At 41.0% G+C, this 21,173-nt stretch overlaps 1 protein-coding gene across 2 annotated transcripts in view; it reads left to right on the top strand.

Annotated features, from left to right (window-relative positions):
- AGBL1 (AGBL carboxypeptidase 1) overlaps window positions 1-21,173 on the top strand; it is a 265,892-nt gene that overhangs the window by 61,767 nt on the left and 182,952 nt on the right. For both annotated transcript variants that reach the window (XM_083870758.1, XM_083870757.1), the window contains 8 exons: window positions 493-609; window positions 1,633-2,228; window positions 3,457-3,540; window positions 4,572-4,658; window positions 4,995-5,143; window positions 8,351-8,438; window positions 14,592-14,736; window positions 18,203-18,356. In XM_083870758.1, the coding sequence (XP_083726884.1) occupies window positions 493-609; window positions 1,633-2,228; window positions 3,457-3,540; window positions 4,572-4,658; window positions 4,995-5,143; window positions 8,351-8,438; window positions 14,592-14,736; window positions 18,203-18,356 (1,420 nt within the window). The remainder of the gene's footprint in view (window positions 1-492; window positions 610-1,632; window positions 2,229-3,456; window positions 3,541-4,571; window positions 4,659-4,994; window positions 5,144-8,350; window positions 8,439-14,591; window positions 14,737-18,202; window positions 18,357-21,173) is intronic.

The raw sequence follows: 21,173 nt of genomic DNA, 5'->3' as shown, positions 1-21,173 counted from the left end.
GTGGCTCAGGGTTTGAAATGCCATGGGCACCGGTGCATTCAGGCAATTTTACTTTTTTCTTTTTATAGCAGCTTTGGAAATGAATCTGTTTGTCAGGAGCAAATAATTTCTTTGATGGCATTTGGTGGGACACAGACATGTTGAATTAAATAATTCTGTAAAGTAATGCCCAGGCATCCATGCCTTGTCTCCATCCTTTCCCCTTGCTTCAACTTTTCCTGGTTTTTTTTTTTTTTTTTTTTTTTTTTTTTTTTTTTTTTTTTTTTTTTGTTTTGTTTTGTTTTGTTTTGTTTTTTAATATGTAATAGCTGAATGCCTGGCACAGTTTGGGTTTGGTTCTCACATCCGATATGGGTGAGGCTGCACGTTAATTCGCAGCAGCCTTTGACTGTGGAAATTTCAGACACTGTTTTTATTCTCAATTCACTGATGGTTGAGATCATCTCACGAGGCAGGTGTAATACACATGATTTTCTAATTCTGCTTTTGTAGGATTGGGACTTGGAGACAGATGTCAATAAATTGAGGTCAAGGCCAGTTCTTGACCGGCCAGAACAAGATCTTGAAAAATATTCAACTCTGTGTGCAGAACTTTCCCAGAATTTTCAGGTATGATTGTAGCAAAGTTTCCTTTTTGTGAATATTCCAGAATTTAAGAAATACTTGTAAGGGAGTATTGATAAGTAATAGCTAGACAAGGCTGTGTCAAAAGTGAATCTGTAAGTCTTACAGGACTGGAAAGCCAAAGATTATGACTTTTTGCTGCAGTTTTTTGGTGTGAATCATGAGTGATAAAAGGAATGATGTTTGATGCACATTTGTCTGGGTGTAGATTAAGTAAGCTCTGTTGAATCAATTGCCACATGAGAAATCTGTCAGATAATATATGTCCTTGCTGGCAATCTCAACAGCAATATCAAAATCAGAATGAGATGTGAAAAGTAAATACTGTCAAGTAGTGGTTTGAAGGAAAAGGAGATTGCACTGGCACTGAGTGAAATGAACAGTTCAAATATTTTTTTTTCTAGTGATGCTTGGGACAAAAAATAAGGAGTATTGCACTCATTACAAGTTTTGGAATTTAGGAGAGTTGAAAACCCTGTTTTAAATATGAATCTGAAGAAGATCACTGGGTTAATGTATCTCTTGTACACACAATATTGTGATATTGATTGTATAGCCAAATGTAACCAAATGGGACTGAATCATACTCCTGCATGAAGGTGAGGTGGAGTTTTGCATGACAGATTTGCCACCTTTATCCACCTGTAACATTTATATATATTAAAAAAAAAAAAAAAAAAAAAAAAAAAAAAAAAAAAAAAAAGAAGACACCTTGCAAAATATCTTCCCTTCTTGTTTGAATGATTTGTTTTGGTTGAGTCATCTGGGCGAGTCATCTCCAATCAGATCCTTTTGGTTTCTGAGGATTTCTGTCGAAACAGCTTTGTGGATAGAGAAATGCTGGCAGGTGGTCCATGCACTGATTTTGCTATGGCTGTTTTATTGGTTGAATACAGTTTTGGGAGATGTGTAAATATTTCCTCTTTTCCTCCTTGAAAGGTTTCCTCTGGAAGGAGGCACAATCTGTCTGTAGTTTCTCTTAATTTCTTCTGCTTTTTAAATTTAAAGGAGCTTGAATTTGAGACTGAGGAAAAGAAGAGCTTGGAGGACAGGACTCAGCATCTTCCCTCTGCTCCCTCTCATTTCATTCCAAGTGCTATTTCTGTGAAACATCCAAACTGCAGATGGAGAAACCAAAGTGTCACAGAGATGGGACCAGATCCAGGGGAACAGGATTTCAAAGCCCCATTGAAGAGCTGGAGAAAGAAGGAGGAATGCATATGGGATAAGAATGATGAGAAGAGAGACATTGCCGAAGAAGCCCAGGATAAAGACTTCTGTGAGGAGGAAGATCCAGCCAGGAGTCATGTATTTGCTTTGTGCCCTCTCCTAAAAGATGCTGCTTGGTACAAAAAAATGTTTTACCCTCACTGTGAGGGTAATCCTAGTCCTGCAGGGAGGCTGGAGAGCTCAGATATAGTTAGAAATCTTCTGGAGAAACACCAAGAAGAAATCCAGTTCCACAGCCCTCATTTGTACGCAGCCAGGGCCAAATGTGTGAAGTCCATCCCAGGCTACACAGAGTTGGCATTCCCGGATTTCTGGGGTCACCAGCCCCCTCCTTACAGCAAGCCCGTGCTGGAGCGCAAGTACGGGGTCCAAAGGTGATTGTGCTTTGATGTGGTGACCACTGGAGAGCTCCTGGGCTCAAAACTGCCTTGTCTAGGTTCTGACTCTAACAGCTCTGAATGTCTTAGGGAAGTTACTAAACAGATTTTTTTCCTAATTGATAAAAACATCAATATACCTGTGTTTGTGATGGTAATCAAAGCTGGGTTGTGAATCTGTGACCTTGTTAGAACACAAATGAGAACAAGTCTATTTTAGAGATGGAGAAGCTTCTGTGTGCTTGTGGGATATGTTTTTACCTTCAATCTTACTCTTTATCCAGCCTATACTAAACCTTTAGTGCTTGCAACATCCTGTCTGGTTCTTTCAGGGGAAATCCTATCTGTCCTCTCAGGAAGGACCTCTCATTTATGTTCTCAGATGAATGGAAAGTTGTGTTTTGAAGTTGTGCTGGGAGAGAATGCTCTTATAACCACAGTTTTTTTGTTCCAAGTAGGGCTGTATGCAATGATTTTACATTTATTTTTAGTGGTATACAGGATCATTGACAGGCAGGAAAGATGGTGGATTCTATGCTAAATTTTAGAGTTGATCAATAAATGGCATTTATTAAGACCACTGATTTCTGACTGCCAGGGAGAATGATTCTTTCTGCAGTAAATAAATAAGGTAGAAATCTTATTTACAGGGAAAATCCCTCTACCATCTTCTTGCACTGTTACTCTAAAAGCTCTGCTTTTATGGCTACAACAACATGTGTAACTGTACAGCAAAAATGGAGCTAATCATATCATGCTTCAAGGTATAACATGATTGCTTCAAAGGTCAGAAAGAAAATCTGGTATTCCACATTTGATCATCTTCAGCTCTGTTTAATAATGAGTAGAAATCAGCTTGACTTAGAGTCAATATTCACTATGAGTCACACTAGGAGGTTTGTAAGTTATGGCAGATTTCCTCACAGGGTAAAACTGGCCACTTGGGGGCTAGCATTGACTGGGAAGAACTGGGAATAAATCAAACGTGACCCAATCCAGTAGTGAATAAATAATTTTCCAGAATCAGTCGTTTAACCCAAAAGGCAACAGGCAACTTGCTGTAATAATGGAACAGAATGGGGAAAAAAGTTCATCTGGAATTAGCACATGGAGGTCCTTTCTAGTCCTTATAAAGAATTTCCTGAATCTCTTTCTGGAACACTCTATATCCATATTTCTCACATTGTCAGTACAATTCACTGATTTGTTGCTTTCTTTTTCCCAGGGATAAAGTCCTTGACGATGTTCGCCGCCTAATCCAGCCAGGGGATGTGATAGGAAGAACTGTGTTTGATTTAGATGATCCCAGGTGGGTCACTTATATTGAATTCTGAAATCAGGGGCACTGCCAGTGCTGTCAGTGAGCTGAGTTTACTTGATCAGCTCTGATACAGGCAAAGGCCTAACACAGGAGGTAAAGGCCTAACAGAGAAAACATCCAGGAGGAGCAGATTCCTTGTAGATGGTTCCAGGGAAAGGATTTGTTGTGGTAGTCACTGGAGCAGGAGAGCATCCAAACTTTTAGATAGAACAAGAAAATACACCAGAGGGTCTGCAGGTTGTCCCTGGATCTGCCTGCATTGCGTGCAGTGATTTGGCTGAAGTTGGGAACTGTACCTACAAATCCATCTTTTCACCCCCCTGAGGCAGCATTTCCCATTGAGTGTCTGCACATCCAGTGTCACAGGCTGTAGATATACCCCGTTTCATAAGTGTGACACTCACACAGCATTTAAAAAAAAAACCAAACAAAAAAACCCTCAAATAGCTGGCCTTGTGAAAGCTTTAAACACTCAGCTATGGTCTGTGAGAAGATGTAGCACCAGGCTGTTGAGAGGGTCCCAAATTTAAAGAAATTGCATTCAGAGGAAGGATAGGTGACTTGGAGAACATTCTTTGGAGTGAAAAAGAGGTAATAGTTTGAGGTAGGAAAAAGCTGTAAAGTTGCTCAGGATTAATTTAAGGGTTTCTAAGCAGTTGGAGAAAGAAACTCTCTATAGATGAAGGAAGAGTAAATATAGAGTAATTGTATAAAGCTGTCTTCTGCAATTAATGAAATAATAGGAATGGTCCAGTGGGAAAGTAACTGGACAAAAACAAACATGTACAGTGACAAAAGAGATTATTGGGAAAAGGAAAGATGTGAATTAGAATTACTAAGCAAGAGTAGAGAAAAGCTGCATTGGATAGGAAGATTATGGATTTGTTCACCTCCTCCTCCTCCCCAAGGTCTTGCTTAATAAAAAAATTATTAAAGCCAATTTTAGCATCCAAAAAGTGTGGGGAAGGCTTGTCTTTGAAGCAATTTGCTACAGGTGTCCTTGCTTTGCTTTACAGCAGTCTCTCAAGCCCAGCTGCTCCAGGCTGTCTGACATTTTTCTCCAAGTTTGAGTCGGGAAACCTTCGGAAAGCGATCCAAGTGCGTGAGTAAGTACCCCTGCAGAGAGGTGTCCCAGCCTGCCTGCTGCTGCCACCACAGCCTGGGATGGTGGCCTTCTCCTGGGTTTGGAAAGGGTCAGCCAGGGAAGCAGGTTAGATCATCTGAGGCTTATTATGCCTTCTAACACCTGGATGTCATGGAAGGAACATGATTCAGAAAACAGAGCTCAAAATGTTTTGACAATTATAGTGTGAGTATATAATGGTGCTTGATGGTGATGCTCACAAAACATCAATCAATTTGACTGCATAGCCTGCTGTCAGCATGTTCAGTGGCAGACAGGAGGTGTTCATGGCCACTGCTTTTATCATTTCCCTTTACAGGTTTGAGTATGACCTAATCATGAATGCAGATGTGAACAGCAACCAGCACCACCAGTGGTTCTACTTTGAGGTCCGAGACATGAAGTCGGCGGTTCCCTATCGCTTCAACATCATCAACTGTGAGAAGTTCAACAGCCAGTTTAATTATGGTAGGAGCCTTTGGGGAGTTAGAGTAGCCTTCTCTTCAGAAGAATATCTTTTTAATGCCATAAAGGTTTCAAACTCTCTGTGTCTATAAGTATAAGGGAGACTGTAAATTCAATCTTATCTGCCCTGAAGTCCACTGAAAAAGTCACTTTAGATTTGTCAAGGAATCTTTGTCTATCCTCAGGAGGACTGAGGAGGAAACTGAATATTGAGACCTGGGAGAGGATTTGTAGGGGGAAATAAATGTCACTGTTGAGTTTATAGAGCAGAACAGAAGAAGAATGGCACTAGGGTTGGGAGAGCTGGGGGGGAAAGACAATCTGTTGGAACTGAATGGGCAGCATAGGATTGGAAAGTACTTCTAAGATTTAAATAAATGTGATAATCCTCAAACAAATATTCATGATTCTTTGGTTTTATCTAGTAAGACATCTTCAGACCTACTGAAATTTCTGTTGATATTAATGATGATAAAAAATTCTGGTCTTTGAGCACCTGTCATGGTTCAGGAAGAAGGCAGAACTGCTCAGAAACAGGCAGGGCAAATCCCATCTCTCAATACCCATTTTAGATGAGAAATTATTTGTTCTGCAAGGAGACTGTGGATTGAATTCTTAGCTGGCATAGGCGGGGTTTTTTTTGGTTTGTTTCCATGGAGCTCTGTTAATTTACACCAGCTCAAGACCTGACTCAGAATGTTTAATAAGTCCATAATATTAGACTTTGCATTCCTCTGAAGCGCTGTGGCTACAGCCTCTAGCATCACCAGGACAACCCTCTGAGGATCGATGTACCTATAACAAACAGCATTAGGAGTTGGAATCACTTGTATGTGTGAAACTGGCTGGATGAGTGACATGATGAATTTAAAGGCATTTACTCTTTAACCCAAAGGGCTGAAGCTCAAATATTCATCCAGACCCCAAATGAATTTTTTTGGTCATCTTATACTGCTTACCTGAAGTACCAAACAATGCAGTGTGGTGTGTGTGGTAGGACTCTGAAAATGAAGGATGTTGATGACCTATTTTAAACCACAATGCAATTGTTGATGTAGCCCCCAGTGGCTTTACTCTCATAGCCAAAGATTCAGGCTATTATTGGTGGAAGGTTGTTGTCTGCTAGTTTGGCTGTTGTCAGTATTTATAATCTCATTTTGTGTACCTGAAACTGTACATGACTCACATGTTCAAGCATGCGATGAAAAATACATTTGGAAGAGAAATGTGAAAATACCATCTGGACTAAGGAGGGAGGCTAAGCCATGGCTGGCTTTTGGATGGCTTGTTCATGGGGTTGGCTATTAAACAATTCCTCTGTGGGTTCCTCTGCTGCTCCAAGCGGGCAGTGAAGCTCCAGCTTTTCTGGCTTGGCTGAGCAAGGCTCACCACCCCTTCCAGCACAGGCACAGCATTTACACAGAGCAGTGGTAAGAGATGCTGTTTATTTGTCACATTCCCTCTGCACTTTCCTGGGCTAATGCCCACACTCGGAGACAAAAAGCCTCTGGTTGTGATATAGTGCCAAAGTGCCCTGAGTGGCAATTTTTTACAGCTCCTGGTTACTTGTCTGGTTTAATTTTTCCTATTTGCTCTTGGTTAGATGGCACTGTGTGACTTTCAAATCAGCAGAAAGGATATTTAATGAAATAGTTGTGGCCAGGAGCAGAGCAAGACAGGAGGCACAGCCTCCACCTCTCTCCTTCCCCCTCTTTCACTAACTTACTCTACCAAGGGAAATAATGGGATTTCATCACAACCCTGATTTCAGTTTGTTTTCTAAAACTGAACATTTCCACAGGGGAAGTAAAAAGGAGAAACTGATTTTTTTTTTTTTTTTTTAATTAAAATGAGATGGCAGAGTAGTAGTAACCATTGCTCTGAGACAGTTTCATATGTGAGTCCTTTGGAGTCAGAGAGAAGGGCAGGAGATGGAATACAGGATATCAAGACCCCTGCAGACACTGAGCCCCACATCCCTTCTCTGATCAGCTGATCTGGACAGGCCTGTGTCCCTCAAAATTCGTGGTGGCCACGTCCTGGTACCAAACACAGAACTGGCTCTGGTCCATAACTCACAGTACTGGTTCAGAAAACAGAATTATAGAGGCTACTCCTGGCTGTGGTGAGTTAGTGCTGCCCCAGAGCACAGCCACAGGTCAAGGAAAAGGAAAGGCATTGCTGCCGATACTCCCAACAGTGCTGGAGAGTCCAACAGGGAAACCCAAAGGAAGAAGGGACCTGAATACCTGCTAATGCAAATATGCCATCAGTATTAATGACTTTCAAGCATCACCTCCTTCCAGCACAGGAACAGCCAAGAGGAGGCTCGGGGGGGCAACTTATCAACATGGAAAAATACTTGGGAGAGCATTTTTCTCTTTCTTAAATGTGCTCTCACAGAAGTGGTGCCAGCACCATGGCTGAGCTTGGCTGTGGCTGTGCTGGGCCACTGGAGCTGCTGGCAGGAGCCTCCCCTGCAGCCCTTCACCAGAAACACCCTGTGCAGAGAGCTCTGCTGGGGAGGGCAGCATCCTCATCCTGCCCCAAAGAGCAGGCAGGTTTGTACAGCAAAGGAAATTTATACAAAAACTCCCTGCAGATGATCAGAGAAAGCCCTTCAGGGCATGAAATTGTAATATTTTGGAGGTCAGGAAGAAGTCACGCTCTGGGGTGATGCAGTGCAAAGATGGATGCTATTGTTATCAGCATTTATGGCACTTAGGTGTTATTTAGGTCTAATAGTAAGTTTAAAACCTTCTAGCTTTGCTTGCTGATTTTGGAAGGCAGGGTACTGGATGCACCACAGATCTCTGATGCTATGGTAGGATTAAGAGTTTGATATTAATGCAGCCAAGCATAAATTATTGGACTAACCAAATTACTGATCTTGTAGATGCCTTGATTCATATTATCTTCTTTCCCTTCCTCTGTTTGTAAACAAAATGGTTTGCAAAAGCCAGAAGAATAATTTATTTTTTTAATAAACTCCATTCAGCTCATTTCTTCTGGAGGGGCTTTTTGTACAGACATGGCTGTCTCAGAATAAAACACTTTGGGGGCTTTGGGAATGTATTTACTCTGCATAAACTATCAGCAGAGGGAGAACTGACAAAATAATGATGATGCTTCTTTAGCCTTTTTCTTCCCACACCTGTCTTTTTCCAGCCGGAGAAGTCACATCACCTGAAATTGTCTTGTTTTCTGTAGGCATGCAGCTGGTCATGTACTCAGTGAGGGAAGCTCTGCAGGGCAGGCCTCGCTGGATTAGGGCAGGCCAGGAGATCTGCTACTACAAGTAAGTGCACTTTTGGTGAGTAATTTCTGTTTTGCTCCTGTTAACTGCACTGATATCACAAGCCTCTTGCCACCAGTGCCCCTATTCCAAATGTCTCTAAATTGGTGCTGGCTCAATGCCACCTCAGAAAACAGCCACAGGTGAGATCTCACTATTAGATGCCAGGGAATATGCAGAATTCCTTTGCCCAGGAGGAAGGAGAACGAAGGGAGAAGTAGCATAGTTGTTTTTTCCCCTGTCTGGGAAGAAAAGAGCTGGATGGGATCATTGTTTTCTACAGATGGGCTGCCTGGGGAGGTGGTGGAGTCACCATCCCTGGATGTGTTTAAAAAAAGACTGGATGTGGCACTTGGTGCCGTGGTTTAGTTGAGGTTAGGGTTGGGTTGAACTCGATGATCTTGGAGGTATCTTCTAACCTGGTGATTCTGTGTAATTCTGTGTAATTGTTTTTCTGTTGCATACTCTGAGTTTTGTAAGAGATAGAGGAGCTGAGAAGCCAAAGAATGGGTTGGATATACAACAGTGGTGTAAAGAAACCCTGACAAGCTCAGTGCTGATTATTTGTGCAAGTTCCCCATTTCAGGCTGCTTTTACAGTGTGCCAGAGCCTCAAAAGAAAATTCCAAGTTGTCCCAATTTCTGTTGTAATTTTTTTGGGGGGGATGGTGTGAGGGAGGGTTGAAAGCACAGATTATCCTGTCTTAGCCTGGCATTTGTCTACAGCAATTTGAGTAGCCATTTTATTTTGTTTCAAGTACTCTTTGCTGACCTTCATGCACCCGACCTTAAACTTTTCTACCTCAAGAGCTCACATATGTGGTGCAGTGGTTTCCCTTTACCTGTAATCTCTGACTTCTCTGAGTATGGGCAGACTTTTTATGCTGGATACCATTGCAGAGGCTTCTCGTATCATTAACAAGGCAGCTATTGTGCAGTGATTAAACAACAGCTGACTTCCAAGATTAAGCCATGATTGTGCAATTAAGCCTGTAATCAGATTCTTGTTCAGAATATATGAGAGAATTGTTTTATTGATTTGGAATAATCTGTGTTTTCTAGCTGTACATTGAATTATATGTCAACATAATCATCTAGGATAAGTACTTGTTGTCTCTCATTTATTGTGTGTTCCTGGTTCTCACATATTTTTGTATACACAAGAATGTGCATGCACACACATAAATACATTTTCACCTCCACTGAAACTTTAATGTTTTTATTTCAGTGCTTATAAAAGAGCTTCTCAGTCATTAGAAGTTGCAGGGAGGAGGAATGTGAAACTAGTGGGGATGGGGCTGCTCAGGCTTTATCTCAGAAGAGGAGGAGATGGAATTGCTATGGGGACATCACACTGCCAGTATTTTGGGGAAAGAGCTCACTTCAGTTCCCTTCACCCTGGTCAAAGGGATCCTAAGGTGGGGCTGCATATTTTGAAGGGAACCTCATCCATTACCAGGAGTTATTAATAAATATGGGAAAAGAGTGATATACCTTCAAAAATACAGAGGAACCCAGGGCTGCTATTAATTGCTTTTGCAGCAGAGCCTTTACTGAAAGACACCCCTGAGCAGAAGGGCAGGGGGAGGAAAAGCTCATTGGTGAGATGTCTGTGTAGAGCAGGTTGGCTCATCTTTGGCATTCATCTTCCCTGAGGATGGGGTAGTTCACTCATGAAGATGAATGTTGTGGCACAACTGTGTCACTGTGCACCTTCCTCATATGCCTCACATAGAGTTTTTGTGTTGTGGAGAATACTAGCAGAGCTCTTGTCAAAAAGGAGCTGAGTGACACTTCTGCTCTATTTTATTGCCTCTCTGTGAAGTGACAGGATACACCCATGATAAACAGTTGCAGTTACAATAAGATCATCTAATTCTCTTGCTGTCTTGGCAGCTTTTATGCGCTGAATAATATTCCTTTCTGGCAAATTATTTAAGGAACAATGGCAGCTGAGTGTTGAATTGGTGACAATATGCTTGTGCCTTTGGTTTCACGGCTCACTCTGAGCACATTATCTAACCTGCAGCTTTTTCAGACAGTAGTCAGGTCAGATAGTAATGAGGTACATGGAGTGTTTTGTTCTCACATCAGCACTAAAAACTTGGCTGTTTAGTGATCGTAACGATGTCAGAACTAGGCCTTCTCTTTTCAGCATCTTTATAATCACATTAGATGAAATAAACATCATAACATTAGCAGGTCACTTCTCAGCTCTAATGATGTCTGTGAGAGGGTGAGACATCAGCCTCACTCTGAGAGCACCTGGCCTTTGCAGTATGACTGAGCACCTTAATGGCACAATGACTGGGGGAATATTCTACTTCAGCTGGGGTTCTGCCTGAAATATTGACAACAAAAATACCTTATCACAGCTTTGTCCTTTGGAAAGGAAGGTGTGTTGTGCATTTTCTGCTTTCCAATGTGGCAGACCCCAAAATAACAACCATGCCCAGTAAATTGTTAAATACTGCTTTTTATTATAGGGAGGTGTTACTAAAGTATCTTGCACCTAATAACCACACTTAGAGATATAAGGAAGTCCAGATATGGAAAATGAGGACACCAGACTCCAGGTGGGAAGTATTTTGGACCAAGGGAATACATCAACAGATTGGAAGGGAGACACATTTTACTTTCCATTTGAACCCTGGTTTGAAGTGGCTCAGAAGTCAGGGGTATTGATACTTTCTTTGGCCATTTTAGTCTGAGCTGAAAATGCCACATTCCATCATCTAACAGTGCTTTTTACAACACTACATGCTGCAGATAGGAAATCTAAAGATCAGATGGCAAAGAGATTTTGTTCCTGAATCTCTTGGTGCTTTTGGATTCCTCAGTTACAACCCAGCTCCTTTCCTGCCTCATCTTTGTCCAAGCTGCTTCACCTTGTCTATGTCTGTTCCTCCACCTACAAAGGGTGGAAAATTAGAGTCACTTATCTGCCACCCAAAGAATGGAACAGATAAATGGGGAAGCATATTTTAATCAGATAGTGTCTGCAAAGATGTTTTTAAGCTCAAAAATTATCTTGCAGAGTAAAAGATAACCGGTATTATAATTATTATTAATTAACTCTTCATCACTGCTATGCTGGAGATATAATACTGGTGCAATTTTTTCTGAAGGAGGGCAGCAAGCAAAGTGATTTCACTGCTACAGAGTGACTGAAAGGCACAGTAGATACAGTTGGCATGGTCATTGAGAAAACTACACTTTGGTCTCTTTTTTTTTTCCTTCCAATAACCAGTGTGTTGACTTCTAGAAAGCATGAGAGACTTTCAACATATTTTTGAAAGAGAAAACAAATTAGGTGGTGGGGACCAGATGTTGCCACAGTCTTTTATTCCTTTCATTTTCCTTTCCAGTTACTTTAGGCTCCATGCTGATATGGTAGGGTGTTGTGATGAAAAAGTGGTGAGGAACTAAAAAACATCAATCTGGTGGAGGAAAAAGGAAGCAATAGAGCTATTTTGGCTTGACAGCAGTAGGAGGAGAGGGAGGCACAGAGGAATAATGTTATTTTTTTTTAGGTTTCTTTTAAAAATATTCAGAGCTACTGCTTTGTGTGATGGATTGTGAGGAGACCAGATTATATACAGTAAAAGTACATGATCATTTACACTGCTTACACACAGGGGGTTTTTCTTTTTTAATGCAAGAGTGAAGAATACTGAAGCCTCCCAAAGCCACCTGTAAGCTTCCTGCTACTGCCAGATAGCTTGTTACAGATTGAAGCAGATGTCAAGAAGTGATTCAGAAGTCTGGAGACGTCTTTTCTGGGTGGGTAGTTAGGTGGAACAGCAGAGAGGCTTGGAACAAGGATGAAATGTGCTGCTGAGCAGTGCTTTGGGAGCTGTGCGTCCTTGCCCTGGGATCATGTCTGAGCAGGCAGCAGTGAGAACACTGAACTACCAGTGGAGCATCAAAGCCAGAGGTATCTCCTGCTGCAAAACCCCTGGGTTAAAGTGGCCATTTCAGGTAGGAGAGGACACTTGGCTGCAGAATTACTGACTACAGAGGAAGAAGTCTGGAGTGTTAGGGACAGGTGGGAATAATGTCTATATTAGATATTTGGCAGTATCTGCCTGCGAAGATTTGCCTCCTCCCACACCTCTAACTACAAATGTGAACTTGGAGGGGAGAATTCAGCACTTTTGTGACCACTCTTTATGAATAAGTTCATCTAACCTTCCAAGTGACACTGAGTGTAATAGATGGAGATAAGATGAGCATTTTCCTTCTGCACCATGCAGGAAATGGTTCTTAATCATCCTTCATTGTCAAAATTAACAGGAACTATATTAAATGTCATTGTTCTGACTTCAAAAAGTCCCAGACTTTAACTCTCTATCTAGTGAAATACATATATAAATGCTAAGTACGTGTTTCTATATTTGTGGGTTTATTGAATTTTTTTTTCTCTGAGTCTCTTTGTCCAATATTAAGGTGCTTCATTTGCAAAGGAAATGTTGGGGTAAAGGTTTCAACTGAGAATAAAATCATAGGCTTTTCAGATTGCAGTGTGACTCAGTGTTCCTGCACTATCTATTGATCCAGTCGGTGTCACTCACCCCACATGTTCGTAACTATTGAATTCAAGTGAAAACCTGGCAGCATTGTATTGTCTCTCCCTTATGAAAAAGAGCTGACTATTTTGGAGAATTTGACAAGAATAATTATCTTTTCTCTCCACCCCTTTGAATAAAAATGAACAGCAGCAAAATAAACCAGTATTGTAAAATTCGGGAGCTGAAATTACATCTTTTGGTTGCCTCTTCTATTTTGCATTTTAATGCAACATTGATGATAACATTTGTCAAAGAAACTTCACGGTCCTTCAGAATCAGAAGGTTTGGCAACAGTGTAATTGGTGCAATGTGGAAAAAATATTGTTTGAAATGTACTTATGGATGCAATTTGCTCGGAGGCTTCTCCCTAAAGTGCATGATTTGCCACTTCATCTCTGCTGAAAGAAAACTTTCCTACTCAGCCTGAAGTCATCTCTTCATCAGAGTAAGTCTCCTGCAGGAGATCAGGTCCTGACACTAGGCTGAGGAGCTTGCTATAAGATTTTACAGTTTATTGAAGGCAGTGTCAAGGATTTGTGTGCTCTTTTAGACCTTGCCAGTGTTGACCAGCCTCACCCAGAGCTCTGTTGTAGTGAGGCTTCAGCTCAGTCACTGCTGTGTCCCTGTTGCTGTGTCCCTGCTTGGCTACACATCCTGATCTGGATCCTGATCCATGAACTGTCCTGCTGATTGGACCCAGACCTGCCTCTCCACCACAGCCTTGTCTGATGATCTGGACCCCTCTTTGTCTCCAGGCATGTCCTGATCAGATGCTGTGGGAGGTTACTCTGCCTTGAGAGTTCCTGGCTCTTCTGTCTTCCACATCGAGCTCAGGTCCCTAATTTTTAGGAAGCAACTGGTCCTCACTGCTCCCTGAGAGGGAAAAGCTCAAGTCTTCAAAAAAGAGGGATACAAAGAAATTTTCTAGTAGGTCACAACTGGCAAATCTGTGTGAGGTCACTTCTCCTTCATCGTCCTGTCTCTACCCAAACCCATTCTCTACCCAAACCTGCTCTCCTTTCCTTCCTACTTAGAAAAGTGCCTTTCTTGTAATCTGAAATATTTTTATGTTTGTCCTATTTATTATTTATTTTTATTCCTTAAATAAAATTCCTTTTCCTCCTGTGGTGGAAACTGAATAGTTGGTTTGGTGGGTATTCATATTTTCGAAATCTCCAGGCTTTTTGCAGAGTATTTTCTCATGGCATTGTTCAGGGCTGTGAATAGGAACCTGCATCTCTGAGCAAGATAATGTGGATATCTGAAGAAATGCAGGAGTTTTGGCTGAATGTATAGTTTAAATATGTCTGGACTCTGCTATATGAGCTACTATTAGCTGACTGCTTCTTTATTTGCATCTTAACAAAACGAAGCATTAATGGATGTTATTTTCCTAGGGGAGTGCTCCCATCCCTCAGCAGCCTGTGCCCTGCACTGCCACGTGCAGTTCTGCCTCCTAATTCCCTGCTGGGCTTTGTGTTCTCTTGTGTGGATGCCTCTCTGAATGTTTATTTTTCTCCTGGCTGCTTCAAATGCACATCTAGAAGCAAAAATTATTTACTTTCCTCCTCTTTCTCTTCTTGCAGAAACCACTACCGCTGCAGGGCAGCTGCAGGAGGAGCTGTGAGGGGAAGGTTCTACTACACCCTCACCTTCAGCATCAAGTTCCCTCACACAGATGATGTCTGCTACCTGGCCTACCACTACCCCTACACCTACTCCACAATGATGGTAATTCTGACACGTCCACCTAGATAAGATAATGGCCCTGACAGGTTGGAGCTGCTTGGGTAGGTGTAGGTTTTGGGATGACACAGGGGATTGCTTTCACACCTCCTCATCCCTGGGAGTGCTCATGGTCAGGTTGGATGGGGCTTTGAGCAACCTGATCTAGGGGAAGGTGTCCTTCCCCATGGCAGAGGGGTTAGAATGAGATGATCCTTATGGTCCTTTCCCACTAAACCATTCTGTGATCGTGATGGTGAAATGGTCTTGTTACATCAGCAGCTCCTGCCAGCTGTAAAGCCCAGAAGAAAAGAAATTTCTCTGTGGGACAAGCTGAGCACAAACCATTAATGCTTACAGCAGTCATAATACAAACCAAAGGTGTCTCCACCCACTTGGGGTGGCAGAATCCTCCTGATGGGCTGGGTCTAAACCTAATGACATCTCAGCTGTGCTGCCTGATCCTCCTCCTGACACAGGGTAACAGCCCAGCTCTCAGAGCTGCACCCAGTGTTACCAGGCTGCTCAGGCTGCTGGACCTCCTCTGATACTTTACCAGCTCTTTCCTTGGTGCCAGCTGGAGTGTCAGTAGGAATTTGTGACACTCCCATCAGTGCTGTCAGTACAGAAACTAAAAGAATACAACTCCAAAGTATAAATTTAGTTATTGAGGGTTTTTTTGCTGGGCACAGGTGTGTTTTCTGCAGCCTTTTCTGTGGAAAGAAGTGGATGGTAAGGGAATTTTCTGGCAAATGCATCCAATGTGCTTCCTCTATAATTGATGTAGGGGAGACCAGAGTCTGAAGGGGAGATAGGATGAAAGAAGTGAAATGATAGTTCTGGGAGAAGCTTTGCTTTGATGCTGAAGATGAGAACGATGTTACTGCAGATGAAACCACACAGTTCCAGCAGATCAATTTCCTTTCCTTCTCACCTCAGTCTCCATTATCAACACATTTTGTTTTGGGTAATACATGCTGGTGTGGGTTGGTGGAGTTTGAGGTCACTCTGTTTTGTATAGTCATATCAGTCTGCCATAACCAGGTGCTGGAGGCTGTGTTTTCCAGGGGAGTGTCCTCCCCCAGGATTTGCTGTGCTGCCTGGCACAGCAGCAGAATTGGGCTTAGGCTGGTTCCCACTCAAGAAAACCTCTTGTCAACTGTTTTGCATCCCATTATAGAGATTCAAAGAAACTGCTTCCAGTATCTGGAAGGAGGCCAGTCCAGCCTTCAGTCCAAAACTTGTCTGTCAGCTCACTTCTCATCAGCACCTCACCAGTTATTCCTAAAATTCCATGGGGAAGGGTGTATGATCCTGTGGGTGGGGTTTGACCTTTAGCCCTGAAGACACAAGTATCTACACTCTGCAGGGTAAAAAACAAATGCAATGCAGAAGTATTGGTTGGACTTATTCACCACCATACATTTCACATAAATGCAGAGCCTCATCATTATTTCACTGTTATTGATTTCTATCTTCTGCTGGCACAAAGCAAGAGAGACTTGGAGAGTTTGTGTGCTCTGGGAATCACTGAATATCTCACCTGCTCCTGAATGAATAGAATAGAGTTGAAAAAAATGATATTCCTAAGCTTACAGGACCAGGTCTTTAAATATTTCACTGTGTCTTCAAATAAAATGCTCATTGAAGTTAAAGGGAATTTTGCCCCAGGAAAAGTTTAAATGAACTCCGACACAATAAGGACCATAAAGTTTGGTAAATGGGAGTTATGGGTGGAAAAGGTTGATAGATTGTCCTGTCCACCTCTAGCCAAAGCAAAATCACTACTTCTAATAATTCTGAAAGGCTTCTTTGCTTGGGCTAATTTAAAATGTCAAGTGATGCACTAGACACATTTCCATTTCACTTTTATTTCCACAGTAAATAAACTAAATCAGGTTTGTGCATCAGTAGATTGCATTTTAAAGCATTTGTCCACTGGTGAAGTGTGTTGGTTTTACATATCAATAATAAATTAAAAATCATTATGAACCCAAGGGCTCAATTAAATACATAGTGCTTTGGGGAAGAAGAAAAACTTGTATGTGGAGTTAGTAATTTTAAAATGTTTTAAAATATCATATATATTTAATGGTTATAGGCATATTTGCAAGAAATATTGCAGAATCCTATTTGAACTGGATACACTCTGCAGTTCATTACTTCTTGTCCATTAGTAATTAAGTTTCTTTTATAAACAGTAATTTATCTCTTTTTACATCACAGTATTAATTGTTTTGATATCTAGCTCAAATCTCTGCGGTAACTATACCCAATTAAGTTTCACTGGGTATCAGGAACATAAGTAAATGATGATATTGAGTTCTCTGTATCTATGTGAGATTGTAAAATGCACCTAATAATTGAATTTACTTTATAGAGCTGTATTTTAATTGTTTTATAACATAGCTGGCTGTAAATTTCACTTCTGTGTTTACATGGCTCTATTTGGACCCTGGGAAATCAGTCTGAAACACGGTGAGCCTCCAGGTTTGAGGAGTAGGAATGTGGTGTCCCATAAACTTGGATTAAAATTTAACCCTGACTCACAGGGTTTTAGTTATTGCCAGGACAAGTGTGCTCACTGCACCTATTCCCACCAACTGGAACTGGAGTTCCACAGCACCCAGCAACACCTTGCAGTGGCATTACTCACACTCATCAATTGCAATGCAAACAGAGAACTTCACTTCATCTGGTGTGTGGGTGACAAGTGGCTCTGTGTCTAATGAGCCGATCGTAATTTGTTCCAAAAAGTCTTTTCTTCTGAGCTGCCAGTTCTTTTTCTCAAATTTCTCAAGAAGCTGTTGGACTTTAGAATTGTTTGAAACTGTCATAAACTTTGGGGGTGGGGAGAAAAATCTCCCTTTTTAAATAACTTCTTGGAAAGACACACTTCAAATTTCCCACTACTGATAGTACATAATGTTGTTTCGATATAAACTTTTTGGCTGCCTCTGATATGGAGTTGTCACTGAGTTTCACTGGCATGTGCTTGACAGCTAAGCAATCAATCCTGTAAATGTTCAAAATTGTTGAGTTTTCTCACATTTCTACAAAACTCTTATTAAAATATCAAGAGTAAATGCTTCTCTTTTGGATTTCATGTATGCATAGAAATTTCATTATGCTAACAAGAGCACCTAGGAACTGTTCAGGCAAAATCATAGAATAGTTTGAGCTGGAAGAGACATTTAAAGGTCATCTGGTCCAACCCCTCTGCAACAGAAAGGGACACCCTCAAGTAGATCATGATATAAAAATAAATATTCTTTGTAGCTTCAGTGGACTGGGATGCTTTGTGAATGGCTTGTCCATATTTGTGGGATGTAAAGGGTGGTGATATTAACTGGCAGAAGAGAGGAGCTGGGAAGTTAGCAAGATATGAAATTAGTATCAAAAATAATGTACAGCTTTAGGTTTTATAGAGCATGAACTCCTTTATAAATCTGCTTCTTTGCTTCTTTTTCAGTCCCATCTTGATATCCTGGAACAAATTAGGAACCCTAAGAAGGTTTACTGGAGGCAGCAGACACTCTGCCAGACTCTAGGAGGGAATCCATGCCCATTGCTCACAATCACTGCCATGCCTGAGTCTAAAAACAGAGATGACCTGGAGCAATTCTGTGAGTAGCCCAATGAAGCATTAAAAACAATGCTGGTGAGTTGTCAGCAGAGACAATAACAACCTCTTTTGTGGACATGATGATTTTCTTGTCTTTCTCATTTAGGAAAAAGGAATATAAATGCAAGGAATAGCCAATTATGATGCTCTTTAAAAATTACAGGTTTCCATGGAGGAGGGAGGAGAACTGTTACCATTTTGTACTCCTAATTTCCCCTCACTGATGTAAAGCACTTGAAAAGTTCAAAATAAAATATCTCCTAGAGCAAAAAACTGTGAAATAACTAATTCAACAAGGGTCTTTTTTGTACTTTATGTTTTCTACTAGAATTATTTATGTATTTTGAAATCTTAAATTTGAAAAAAAACCACCCCAAACCAAGATAACTCATTCCCAGCTGGACCAGCAATTGAAGTGTTCTGGTGAAGTTCCAGCTCCTCCAGTAGATCCATCTGGACCTAATATAGCTCTTTGCATTCTGTCTGAGACCATACTGATGATGTACTGTTTAATAGTAAATATTCTAATTGCCATTTTACATCTAGAGCTGGTTATTTTTCATCATGAGAGCCAAAAATTTTGACCTTCAGTGGCCTTGATGAACAAGATTAAGATATGCCTGTTTCTCTAACTCAACAACAAGTGAGAAGATTCTGATTACCATCACATTGGGTTAGCTATGAATTTAGATTCTAAATCATTAACACTCATATGTAGCTTGATTTTTTTCTGAAATGAGGAACAAGGTATACAGTGAATTTTTTTTATCTCTTCAAACATAACACAAGTTGAGGCCTTTGAGGCTTGTGAATATTTGAATTGTCTTAAGATCTTTTTGGATGTTAAAGGTTTCATTACGTCACTTAGATCTTAGGTTAGAGGAATCTAAAGGGATTCTGTGACATGAACCACAGTTCTCATTGCAGATTTCTTTTAAACTAAAAGGGAGCTGAAATATGAGAGTTGGTGAAAGTTATTGCTATCCATTTTGGTCTAGGTTTAGATCAGAGTGACTGTGGTTATGCTGACATTACAGTGTAATCATCCACAGCTCATACCATTTTTACTGTAATAACTTGATGACAAATTCAGATTTTTACCCTGGATTAGCAAATTTATATCATGACCATGCTTTTCTCAGTTGAAATATTAAAGCAAAATAGCCAAGTACAGCCTACATGGGGAATTTATAATGTGGATGCAAATGCACAGCTTTAATTGTGGCTGTCCATGCCTGGCTTGAAGAGAGAATTCCTGCCCTTAATATTTTTTTTCCATGGTAATAATGATACAGAAAACCACTGGGTGGGAGCTGGGGAAGGGGAGGTTTGTTATCAATTACCTTTGGCACATGGCAAGTGATCACCTGGTCAGATGTTATTTTCTGACACCTCATGGCAGAAGGTCTCAAGGGGGCAACTGAAAATAAGTTGGAATATTTTATTTGAGGATTGGAGCCATCTGGAAGGGGCATGCAGTGAACAAGGTTTTCTGCCCAAGTGGGAAATCCTTTCCAATGGTGGCACAAAACAAAAACTGAGCTAATATTTGTGTTTATCTAAGCAAGGGCTGGGAGCGAGTCAGTCGCATGAAAGTCAGTATCCTAAACACTGGACTTTTTCTCTTTTGGCTTTGAAAGGACTTTCTCAAATGAGTGTTTTGCCATAGCAAAGCAAAAAAAAAAAGCCCAAAAAACCAAAACCAAAAAAACCCACCAAACAAAACAAAACCAAAAAAACGCAAACTAAACACAGCAATTTCAAGAAAGTATGGTGGGCATGGCCATTTTCTGGACCACTGTATTCTCAGTATATTCTGAATATATTCTGTTTCTTGCAAGTGTTAGAAGAGAGCCTGGCAGGTTTTCAAAGGTTGTTAATCTGTCTGCAGAGACAAGGCTTGGCTTGCTTATTCAGCCCAGGTTTGCTGAAAGATTCATTAGGCATCTATGAACAATTTCAACAGACACTTATTCTGAATGCTTCAGACTGTTTAATATACTGCATCTAGGTTCAAACCCCAATTATGTGGCTTAAGTCCTCTTTATTGTCAAAAGAAAAAAAAATATCTCCTGCCTCATGGTAATACATGAAGCCAGTGGGAGCTTGTAGCTCTGCCTGAAATGCCATGAAATCCTGTGCCACTAAACCCTTCCTCTGAAGCCTTGCACTACAATAAGATTCCAGACTCCTACATCTACCCATGAGCCCATGGAACTCAATCAAAACAGAACATGCAGAAAGCTCAGCTGTCAACTGAAAAAGAAATTTTTTGGTGGAAAGACATTGTCAAAGTAACCACAGTTTCACTCAAGTTTTCAAGACTGTAGAAGTAAACACTAATACTCTTAAGTGATGAAAATATTTATTGTTTTATCAAGTGGAAGTACAGCAAGGCAGCACACCATGTTTTATGCTGTGGGGATGCCTGTAGGCAAATCTGAATAATCATGTATGTGCTTATTTTGTTGGAGTAGCTTGGATAATTATGGCTTTTGGGGATGCACTTAGTCTAATTTGTGCTGCTTTGTGTGGCTTTGATCAGCAGTTACTTCTCAGTTTCCTCATTTTGTATGACATAGCCATCTTTCTGTGAAGTGTTTTGGCTGAGGGAAGGACCTGTTTGTCAATGTTTTCCATGCTAAAAACATAACTCAAGAGCAACGAATTAGAGCTAAATATGAAGAGACCAAAGGGTGGAGGACTTCCCTGCAATAAATTCCCATGGCTTTGTACACTCTCCATACATGGAGATTTCAGCTTGAGAAGGACCGTGGAGCTCCAGCACTGTGGAACTTGGCACATGGGCAATGAATAA

Source organism: Zosterops lateralis (genome assembly GCF_965231275.1).
Source record: "Zosterops lateralis genome assembly, chromosome: 13".
NCBI classification, from domain to species: domain Eukaryota; kingdom Metazoa; phylum Chordata; class Aves; order Passeriformes; family Zosteropidae; genus Zosterops; species Zosterops lateralis.
This window is presented reverse-complemented; position numbering and strand designations above follow the sequence as displayed.